This window comes from Rhododendron vialii, chromosome 2a (assembly GCF_030253575.1).
Source record: "Rhododendron vialii isolate Sample 1 chromosome 2a, ASM3025357v1".
NCBI classification, from domain to species: Eukaryota; Viridiplantae; Streptophyta; class Magnoliopsida; order Ericales; family Ericaceae; genus Rhododendron; species Rhododendron vialii.
This window is the reverse complement of record NC_080558.1, coordinates 29,695,364-29,706,954: the sequence shown is the minus strand read 5'-3', so window position 1 is coordinate 29,706,954 and position 11,591 is coordinate 29,695,364. Positions and strand designations below refer to the sequence as shown.

At 45.1% G+C, this 11,591-nt stretch overlaps 1 protein-coding gene across 1 annotated transcript; it reads right to left on the bottom strand.

Moving 5' to 3' along the window:
• Positions 1-1,087: 1,087 nt before the first annotated feature.
• Positions 1,088-3,031, bottom strand: LOC131317395 (uncharacterized). Its single transcript, XM_058346951.1, has 3 exons — positions 2,301-3,031; positions 1,622-1,686; positions 1,088-1,230 (listed from the first exon to the last, which is right to left on the bottom strand). The coding sequence occupies exons 1-3, from the start codon at positions 3,029-3,031 to the stop codon at positions 1,088-1,090; spliced, it is 939 nt and encodes a 312-aa protein (XP_058202934.1).
• Positions 3,032-11,591: the final 8,560 nt, after the last annotated feature.

Below are 11,591 nucleotides of genomic sequence, written 5' to 3'. Positions count from 1 at the left end.
TGATTTCAATGGGAACTCAGTGTAAACCACAACCCTATGGCTCTGGAAATAATGGGGCAATTTTCTTGTTGTTGTCCGTAACGCCAGGACCAATTTCTCGAGGAGCAGATATCTTGTTTCTGCATTTAGTAATGTTTTACTTATATCCCTTATCCCTTAACAACACTGCGCTTACAGCATGTTCAGAAACAGCCAAATACAAAATTAAAGACTCACCTGGCTCTGGAGTTGACAAGAGTGGAGCCTTGGCCAAATACTTCTTCAGATCCTAGAAGGCCTGCTCGCACTCTACTCCCCATTCAAATCCTTCCCTTTTCTTTAACAATTGAAAGAAGGGTCTGCACTTATCACTTGACCGGCTGATGAATCTATTAAGGGCTGCTACCATTCCAGTTAACTTCTGGACTTCCTTCATTGTCCTAGGGCTCTGTAGCCTTTGTAAGGCCATTATTTGATCAGGATTTGCTTCAATCCCCCTTACAGACACTAGGTGGCCTTGGAATTTGCCAGAATCAACTTCAAACGCACATTTCGAGGCATTGAGCTTCAGTTTGTATTTCCTCAAGATTCCGAAGGCCTCCTTCAAGTCTACTATGTGTCCCTGTCTGGTCTTACTTTTCACCACCAAATCATCAATATAAACCTCCATGCTTTTACCTAAGGGCTTTTTGAACATGATGGTTGTGAGTCTTTGGTATGTTGCCACTGCGTTTCTTAACCCGAAGGGCATGACACTATAACAATATAATCCTCGTGGTGTAATGAAGGAAGTCTTTTCCTAATCAGGCCCAAACATGGCAATCTGGTGATATCCCCGATATGCGTCGAGGAAACTCATTCGCTCATATCCAGTAGTGGCATCTACTAACTAGTCAATTCTCGGAAGAGGGAAGCTGTCTTTTGGGCATGCTTTATTCAAGTCTGTGAAATCCACACAGACACGCCACTTTCCATTCTTCTTTTTCACCACCACAGTGTTGGATAACCACTTCGGATAGTAAACCTCCCTTATTGGTTTGGCTTCCAACAAACGATCTACCTCTTCAATAACAGCTTCAACATGTTGTACGGCTGCCCTACTTTTCTTCTAAATGATTGGCTTATGCTGTGGATCTACGTTCAAGTGGTGGCAGATCACATCTGTGTCTACACCGGGCATCTCCTCTGGTATCCATGCAAACACATCAACATGTTCTTTTAAGAAACTCACCATCTTGACTTCTTCCTCAGCTGGCAGTGATTCCCCAATTAGAAAATACCTATCAGGATCAGTTTCGTTGATCTGTATTTTCTTTAAGCCTTCAACTATTCTTTCTGCTGGGTTTCTTCCGACGTCCTTGATAGTCGGTTGATCCGATACTTCTACCGTATGAACATGATGGGCCTTTGGGACTCTTTTGATGGTGGAAATCAAGCACTGTTGTGATATCTTCTGATTGCCTTGGATTTTTTCAACCCCGTTGGACCCAAGAAATTTTACCATCTAATGGTAGGTGGAAGAAACTACCCTCATTGTGTGTAACCAAGTTCTTCCTATAATCACGTTATAGGAAGATGGCACATCTACTTCTAGGAAGTCAGTTTGCAGTACTACTGTCCCTGCCCGAACAGGCAAAGTTACCTTGCCCAATGGCCAAACTACTCCTGCACCGAATCCGACCAAGGGGGTTACTGACTGTACCAGATCTGCTTGTGCCAATCCCAACTTTTTAAATGCATCGTAGTACAGCACCTCGGTGCAGCTTCCTGAGTCTACCAGGATTCTTTCCATGTCATATTCCCCAATTCATAGGGTTATGACCAAAGCATCATTGTGTGGTACCTAGACTCCTCCCAGATCCTCATCCGTGAAAATTATGCCCTCGTTGCATGCTTCTTCGTCATGTCCTCTTTTCTTCCCCAACCGCATTACATGTTGGTCATGCTAAATCTGCCTCTGGAGCAGTCTCACCTCATTTCTCATATAAGACTCGGCCAATCCATGTATCATATGGATTATGCCCCTTGGATTTTGTTCGTAATCCAACTCCATTGCTTTTTCTTTATCCTTGGGATCTTCCTGGATAAATTCTTTAAGGTAGCCCTGAGAGACCAAATCATCAAGGTGCTTTTTAAACATCTCGTAGCCTTCAGTCATATGGCCCCAATCCTTGTGGTAGCTGCAGTGCTAATTCGTAGCCCGTTTTGCATCTTTATTTCCTGCCAGGGTTGGGGGCCACTTAAAGTAGGGTTGATTCTTTATTCGATAAAGAATCCTATAAATTGGTTCTTTCCAAACTGTATTTATTGAAAAGAAGGACTTAGGATCAGGTGCTAGTTTTTCTTTGTATGGGTTTTTCTTAGCTTGCCCGTGCTCTTTCCTTTCCCTATAAATCTTGGGCTCTGATTTATCTGCCTTCTTTGCAGGCCCCTTGGTTTGTTCGGTAGCCAACTTGCCATCTTCTTGAAGTATGTCATCCTCCATTCTGTCATGTTGCTCAATTCGCTCCATTAGCCTAGCCAACGTTGCTACCGGATGCATATTTAATGACCGGCGTAGCTCTCCCCAAATAGGCAGGCCAGTTTTGAAAGTAGCAATCGCATATTCTTCGCTGCAGCTTTCAATCTCATTGAAAGTTTCCCAATATTTCTTAGCGTAATCTCTGATTGGCTTGCTTTCCCCCTGTTTCATCGTGGAGAGGCTTTCAAATGTTTTGGGGGCTTTCCTACTCATCAAGAACCGAGCAGTAAACTCTTCGGCGAGCTGCGTCCAGCCTCGTATGGAGCGTGGTCCCAACTTATGGAACCAGGATAGGGCTACCTTCCCCAAGCTCGGAGGGAACATCTTACACATGATGGCATCATCCCCAACATGCATGAACATAGCCTGTTGGTAATGTTGTATGTGAGCAACGGGGTCCGCATTCGTCTCGTAAAGGATGAACGCACCGTGCTTCACTCTGCTTGGTAGCCGTGCATCCTGTAACCTCTTTGCAAAGGGGTAAGCTGCTATGTTACTCAGGGCTTGCCTTGCTGCATCTCGTGCAGACATGGTCCCGTCTTCTCGTTCCTTGGTCTTATGGGCCCCAGCCTTGTTCCAATCAGATTCAAGTCTCTCATACCTTTCCCTGTGGTGCTTCCTAGTCTCCCCCTCTTCGAAAGTGGGACTAATGCTCCTGCTACTTTTTTTTTGTGAAGAAGCCCTCTGCCGCACTGGTGTTCGCCTCCTCTCTTTTTGTGGAGAAGCTCTATATCGCCTTGGGGTGGGACTTCAGCTCCTACTTTTTCTTCCTCGTGAAGGAGCCTTTTTGTGTTTCACCATAGCATACCTATTTTCCCTGGAGTTTCTTTGTGAAAGTCCAGAGTCCTCTGGGTGTTCCCGGATCCGTTCCAATTCCCGGATCTCATGCTCTCGTTTCTTGATCAGACGAGCATATTCTTCGATTTCTTGCCTCTTGTTGTCAAGGAGATCTTCACTGTAGTGCACACTTTTTGAATGTGCAACCCACTCTTCCCTTCAGTGGGATTTACTCCTTCTTGTGGACCTTGAGGCCATCCTTCCTTCCCTACTCTTGGAGTTGTTATGATCAGCAAGGTGGTGGCCCTTACTCGTGGTCCTCTTATGTCCGCCTTCGGGCTTTTTCAGAGTCCCTAGTGGAGATTTATCTCCTCCTCCATCTTGCAGATTCTTTGGATCGAGCGGTGTTGTTGGATTTTCTTTCACCATGGTCATACTTTAAAGAGAACTCTATCGTTTCCCACAGACGGCACTAATTGTAGGTGGAGAAAAATGAATAGTACCTAGAACAACACTGTAGCTGTTCCAACTTACCCGTGCTGTTCGATCGGAACCCTAATGCCTTCGTCGGAACCCTAATCTGCAAAACAGACAGGGGGTGAGCACACCTTTGCCTCTCGTGGCAAAGGCCCTCCGATGTCTAAGTTAGTATCACGTACTAGATAAAACCCTAATTATCAGTAGAAGAACAATATGAATGCAAAGTATTGCGTACCTTTTACCTCTAGGTTTACCTCATATTTGTAGATTCATAGATGCTTGCTGCCCAAGCATCCCTATCGCCCTAGGATTTCTATCTTGTATAGGATACCCAGGATATCTTGGATTCTCGTTTCCTTATCAATTCATTACCTTAGTCCTTTTAGAACTCTTTTCCATAACTGGCCGAGCATCCCACTCCTGTTGGGTATCTTTCCCAGATCCTATATTCTCGGGATCCCATTCCTTTACGGAACACCATTGTCCTGGAACCTTCTAAAGTATTCCCTCTACTCCAATACTTGATTGGAGTTCTTTCCTTGTTCGGCTATCTCTTCGGCCGAATAGATTGCCTGGACTAGTTACTTCAAATGTAATTGGTCCTTTATCAATTACTTAGATCAATGTCTTCTCAGAGCATCTCCAATCCAACGCCCTCCAAATCTCTATTTGAGATGATCAAATTAATCTATTTTATTTGAAAAGTAGATTTAGAGGATTGTACTATTTATCTCAATTCCAACCCAACACTCTATTTCTCAACTCCAACACATATTTGGAGGAGATCCTCTATTTTTTCCTTCATCCTCTATATTTAGAGGATCAAAGTTCATCCTCCCAAATGGAGGAGAGTTTTAGAGGATGGGTTGGAGAATGTTTTTCCTCCAAAATGGAGAAATAGAGTATGGGTTGGAGATGCTCTCAGGAGCTCTCCTCCTATTCGGCCTTATCATTGCCGAACAAACTACTTGGACCAGTGACTTCACATGTCACTGTTCCTTTATTAGTCCCTTGGTCCAATAACTTCTCATGTTTAACCAGACCAAGACCCCGTACAACCTTCCTAGACCAATGACTTCTTATGCCACTGGCCCACATCGCCGACCATCATCTTGCACGGCGACTGTCCCTGCCGTATTAATACCATGGTCCCATGTACCACGTGTTTGGGCCTTATTTCTGCCTGTTCGGGACTACCTCCCTACAATGGGAATATCCACGATCATGGTTTAAGAAGCAAACAACCAAACAAACAAACAAACAGTGATCAATCTGTATGGCAGTGCCCCGTTTGGGAGGTGTCTACACTGTCCTCATCTTTTTCCTTACTAGATATGTATGTATATATGTGTGTGTATACACACACGCGCATATATACGCAATTACGTATACATAGAAACTAGTAGTAATATTTTCCATAGCTCAATCAAAATATATAGAAGGCTTCAATCTCGTAAAACTCAAAACAAGGGAAATCAACTAATTCTGGTGAATCCCAATAAAAAATTGAACTATTGCTTCATCACTCGATTCGAACTTCGAATGGAAACTAAACAAGTTCTGACGAACCCAATATTTAATCAAAATGGAAATCGAACTAGTTTCACGACAAATCTGATGGCGTACGAAGTCTTCTTTGTTGCTGTAGATCACTTTTAGATTGGAGCGGAGTTGGGGGAGTGGTAGTACAAACGGCTATAAAGGGTTTTTTGTTGGTTTATGTTCATGATTTATTGAGTCATTCAAATTGACCCAATTAAAGCTAAATTAATAAATGGGTTAGATGGATTGGGCGCATTCTAACCCAACTATTAAATGGGCTTTCTAGTGGGGTTGGGTTTGGGTTTCAATTCGGGATGGGGGATGTGGCCGGGGCTAGGTTAGGGGCAGCCCCAAGCAGGAGGAGTCAAAGGAGGCAAAGATATACTAGTGGAGGCCGTAGGTTTCCTGGGGGAGTTCCGAAGGACCATCATTGTTGAAGTGTTTCAATACTCATGTGGCAGCAACCATTTGGTAGGGACAGGACACACCGACACTTAAAGTGCACTCCCACTCACTTCCCTTTAAGAATTGGATTGTGAAGAACAAAAGGGTGTTGGAGAGGATCTGGGGGTCGAGTTTGCTTCGGTTGTGCAATGCGATTGAGGAAGGCTTGACATACCATTATTGCAACAAGGTGTTAGTTTTCACTTTCGTGGAGAGGTCGCATCCCGAAATGAACACCTTCTACTTCTAGTTTGGGGAGATTGGGATTGCACTAGACGACATTAAGCAGCTACTTGGACTTACTATTTCTGATAGGGTTGTCCAAACAGATGGAGACGATCGGGACTCTGTTCGTTGCTACAGGAGTGTCTTAGGGTTATAGAGGTGAAAGCGATGGAGGAATTGGAGGGAGGCAGTAATTCTGTTTCGTTTAATTGGTAGAAGAAGAAGTTCGGTAATGTGAAGAAAATGGACACCGATCCGAGGGTTGACTACTGTGTACGGACTTACTTACTATTTGTTCTTGGGTGCACCCTCTTTTGTGACAAGTCTGGGATGAGGGTATTTGTTTCCTCCCTTGTGCTTTGTCGAACCAAGGGTAGGTGAGTGGTTATGCGTGGGGTATTAGAGCCTTGGCTTTTGTCACGGGGCTGTTTTTCACCTAGAAATCTGCCCGTGATGGCACCAAGTTTGCTAGCAACTTGGTCTCAGCCAACTCGTGTTTGCTCACACACCCGATATGTTTGAACGTCTAGAAACACACTCAAGAGTTACGGGAATCGTCTCAACCTTTATTAAGCACCAACTTACAAAGGAATATACTCAAGAGTCTAGACAGAACATCCCTCTGCCTTAGGCTACGAAAATGCCTTGCCTAAATAGGATTATAATCATAAAAACGTGGCCACTAAGTACATGAGATCATGGGGCCAACCCATGATCTTGTAGTTGACACCCCCAACTGCCCTAGGGTTGTGCTGGCATTGCCAGACTCTACCAACACACTGAAATATGAAACTGCCTGGAGATAACTGCCCGTTTCTGCCTTGGACACCTATCCCATGCTCCCAATAACATGTGTAGAATGCTGTTAACCGTCAATAACCGTTTTGTCTGAGCCAACTCAAGTCTGCCTCCATTTTGCCCGAGCCAACTCAAGGCTGCCTGGCCAATTTCGCGATCCAACCCCAGCTCCCAATACTTAGCCGTTTTTCTCGATTGCCTTGTCCCACAAGCCTGCTTCCCGTTTAGCATCCCTACCTCGATATCATCGAGCCTTCACGTGCATCACAACTGCCACTTGCCTAAGGGACCAGTGCCAACACCAACCGACACCGTCAGGTCACTTTATAAAGACATGCCTGACTCATGCCTTTTATTCCACCGGTTGGCTAGGGTGCAAGGTAACCCTGATAGCCAAGCTTAGCAAGCCTTGGAAATTAAGGTGCTAACAAACCACCCCCACCAGAGGAAGCCGACGTCCTCATCGGTAAGGCCCGTAAGTACTCCAACACTTGCTTCTCAGACTGCCACAAATTCCCATCCGTTTCCCATGTAGCCTCTGAGTTTTGCCCATTTTCACAATTTGCCAAACAAGAGGTTCTCCCATTTGCCTCACTCTGCCCTTTCGCCTTATCATCCAGAATCTCGTGCATCTAAACTGCAAGAGAAACCCGTTGAGCTTGTTTTCTTCCAGCAACTACCAAGTCCGGTAAATTCTTCACTTGAATTGCCGATAGCCAGCCACCCGTTCCTTCCCTTATCTGCTTTCCCTTCTCTGCCTTGGAACAACACAGTACAAAGCAGAGCCATTTCTCATCAGCAATTAAAATCCCACCAAGATGTGGCATCACAGCCACTTTTGCAGCCACAAAGAACTCATTACCCAGTATAAGTTCGAAGTCATCAAGTGGATACACCATCCAATCCATTTGCCTGTTCTAGTCCCCGATCCTCAAAACGACATTGCCGGTCATTCCATGCCCCACCTATGCATTGGAATTTACTGTCTTAATCCGACTGAAACTTTCAACGACGTTTAATCGAGCAACTGCACCACCCATTCTGAAACAAAGTTGCGTGTGGCCCCCGTGTCCGCCATGGCCAACACTTCTGTTTCACAAAGCAACACTTTGACGTACATCAAATCGGATCTCTGCGAGGTTACTGCCTTGTCTGTATGAATCACGTTGAGCAATTGCATAGGGTTGACCCGAACATGCACTTCCGAGTCTGAATCACCATCTTTCCCTTCATCCACGCCAATAGCATTCAACTTTTCGCGCTTTGGGCAATCGTTTGCCTGATGAGGCCCTTCTCAAATGAAACAACCCTTGCTGAAATTCCCTTTGCCTTGCCGTTTGTCCTCTGCAACCGATTTCGATTTCTGACCCTTGTCTTTCTGACTCTTATCCCATTTCTTTGAACCAGATTTTGACGTGCTAGATTCAAAAGAATTGGATTTGCCCGTCAGTTTGAAATCTGCCAACTCGTCGGCAACGGCAACAGCCGATGGCAAGTCGTTGATTCCTAGCCTTTGTAGTTCCAATTGTGCCCAATTCTGCAAACCCGACATAAAATTGAAAACCTTGTCCTCCTCCGACATGTTCTTGATATCCAACATCAAAGAACTGAATTCCTTCACATAATCTTGCACTGAACCCGTGTGCTTCAATTGTTTCAGCAACTCCCTTGTAAGCTACTAAGAATTGCAAGGCAGGAATTGATCCTTCAATTCCTTCTTCAGCGTTTCCCACTGCTCGATCTTTGGACGCCTGATGTCCTCACATCGAGTTCTCCACCAGAGTTTTGCATCGCCCATGAGAAACATCGTGGTGATTGTCACACGATCTCCCTCTGGAACACGAGTAGCAGAGAAGTATTGCTCCATGTCCCACAGAAAGTTTTCCAACTCCGATCCTTGGCATTTCGAGCACCACAGAATGCCTTCGGTTTAGGGACCTTTACACGAGTCTTGAATCCGTCTAAGCGACCAAGGAAGGCCCTTTTCACAACCAGCAATTCTGACTCCAAGTTAGAAACCCGCTCTCTCATGACATCTTAGAGTTTGTTCAAGTCCGCCAGCGTCTCTGTAAGCTTGGTTTCGGTTTGAACAAAACGTGTGTTTCATGAGCCATTTTCTGTGACTCCACCGAAGCCAACACGACGTCCAAGTGTTCAACCAAGGTAACACGCTCATCACAATCATCATCACCAATGAGCTTTTCCAACTATGTAACTCTGACCCGTACTGCCTCGAGTGCAACATTTGCAGCCATAACTCCAACCCGAAGCTCTACAACTTTTGCTCGCAACTTGGGTTGCTCTGATACAAACTGTCACGAGGCAGTTTTTCACCTAGAAATCTGCCCGTGATGGCACCAAGTTTGCCAGCAACTTGGTCTCAGCCAACTCATGTTAACTCACACACCCGATATGTTTGAACGCCTAGAAACACACTGAAGAGTTCCGGGAACTTTCCCAACCTTTATTAAGCACCAACTTACAAAGGAATACACTCAAGAGCCTAGACAGAACATCCCTCTGCCTTAGGCTACGAAAATGCCTTGCCTAAATAGGCTTACAATCATAAAAACATGGCCACTAAGGACATGAGATCATGGGGCCAACCCATGATCTTGTAGTTGACACCCCCAACTGCCCTAGGGCTGTGCTGGCACTACCAGAATCTGCCAGCACACTGAAATATGAAACTGCCTAGAGATAACTGCTCGTTTCTGCCTTGGACACCTGTCCCATGCTGCCAGCAACATGTGCAGCCCGTTTTTGCCTTAGACACCTGTCCCATGCTCCCAGTAACATGTGTAGAATGCTGTTAACCGTCAATAACCATTTTGCCTGCGCCAACTCAAGTCTCCCTCCATTTTGCACGAGCCAACTCAAGGCTACCTGAACAATTTCATGATCCAATCCCAGCTTCCAGTACTTAGCCATTTTTCTCAATTGCCTTGTCCCACAAGCCTGCTTCCCGTTTAGCATCCCTACCTCGATATCATCGGGCCTTCACGTGCATCACGGCTACCACTTGCCTAAGGGACCAGTGCCAACACCAATCGACACCGTCGAGTCACCTTGTAAAGACATGCCTGCCTCATGCCTTTGATTCCACCGGTTGGCTAGGGTGCAAGGTGCCACCGCTAGCCAAGCTTAGCAAGCCTTGGAAATCAAGGTGCTAACAGCTTTCCTATACAGGCAACTAGGTAAAGCGAGCAAGAGAGGAGTGAAACAGATGGGTGGATATGCGACATTTCTTGAGGTACGCGATAAGCACACGATAATGTAAATGATTGAGGCTTAATCCTTCCTTTTTATCATACTTGCGCATTCATACTCATTTAATAAACGAGCCGAGCTCGAGCACTAGTTTTCAGCTCATTTAGTAAACTCCACTCGGCTAGTTCGACAAAATCTCGACTTGTTAAGGGAGGCTCAGTACAGTTAAAGAGGCTTGTTTAGTAAATGACTAAGTTCGGCTCGTTAAAGGCTTTGCTCGTTAAGGCTCGAGCCCATTCGAGTTCAAGTTTTTGGCTCATTTAGTAAACAAGCTCGAAATAGCTTAACTCTACTCATTTACAGCCCCTACTGAAGTGTCTAGACGAGTAGTGGTGTAGTTGTAACGTCCAGACTTACGAAAATGTTAATTAAACATTGAGAAGAGATTTTCCAATATAATTTTCTTTTTTGAGGCATTAAAGTTCCAAAAGCCACGTCAATTTGAGTCATATGACAATATCTCAAATTCAAATGTGCAATGCCAAAATACCTTATTGTACAATTTCAAAATACTTAATTAAAATTACAAAGCAATTAAAGGTACAGCCCCTTAGGAATTATTTCCTAAGGTTTTTTTTTCCTAACCAGAAGGCTGACCTTTTTGGGCTATCCATTGGTTGTATGTTCTTTCGTTTTGGGAGTCCCCACACTGATCTCAGGTAGTGTTGTAGACACCCCAATCTGGGCTTCCAGATTAGTTTACTTACGGTTTTTGATTCCCCGATGATGAAATGGATCAAGAACACTCTGGGAATGATAGCGTGTTTGAGCTTTGAGTGTTTGCAAAACCTTTGAACCTAACCTAGCCTAAGCCCCTTCAAAAACCAAAAACCCTACTGATGCGCGCCGGGCGCAACCATCCCGCGCTCAGGCGCACCGTCGCGCGCCAGACTCACTTCATCGCGCGACAGAGCGCTAGGGCGCACCATCGCGCGCCAGACTCACTCTGTCGCGCGACAGACCAATCTCCCACCAACCTTTCTTGAGATGGACAGTTGGCCACGAATGCAACTTTAGCCAGGCCTCGTGGACTGGCTGAACTCCTTTGTTTCCAACCAGATTCACCTCCATCTCCTCCTATATATATCCCCCTTTATTCTTCCATTAAAGGGTTCCAAAAAAAATTGAAAGGTTAAGCACAAGCTCTAGTGCTTTTCTTCCAAATTCACATTCCTCAAAATACTCAAACACCTCAATCAAGCCTCAAACACATCAAAGCTCAAATTCGTTTCAAACTCAACCAAAGGTATGGCTTACCCTTGTTCTGCTCTTTGTTCGGATCCCTGAGGGGGGCTGGCAGGGCCAAGGCTGGTAATCAATACCAGTCCTGGTCCTAAAGCTGGTAAGGTTTCAAAAACCGTCGTGGTAGGACCAGAGCGCGATGATCCCACTCTCGCGCGCGACACTCTGTTGTTGCACGCGTTGGACCGCGTGGGGATTGGTTTCCTACTGTTTTATGCTTTTATTTAATGTAGATCACTGTTAATTATGATAAAAATCAGTTTACTGCTTTCTTTAGTATAAACTGCTAGTTTGTATTTCAATATGAGTTTCT

Bases quoted from the DNA above. Each gene is read 5' to 3' on its own strand.
- LOC131317395 (XM_058346951.1), bottom strand. From the start codon at position 3,031: ATGTCTGCACGAGATGCAGCAAGGCAAGCCCTGAGTAACATAGCAGCT. The intron at 1,687-2,300 runs GTCCTTCTTTTC...TGGCACAAGCAG, and splicing joins AAACTAGCACCTGATCCTAA to ATCTGGTACAGTCAGTAACC. The intron at 1,231-1,621 runs GTAACTTTGCCT...AATCACTGCCAG, and splicing joins TAGTTTGGCCATTGGGCAAG to CTGAGGAAGAAGTCAAGATG.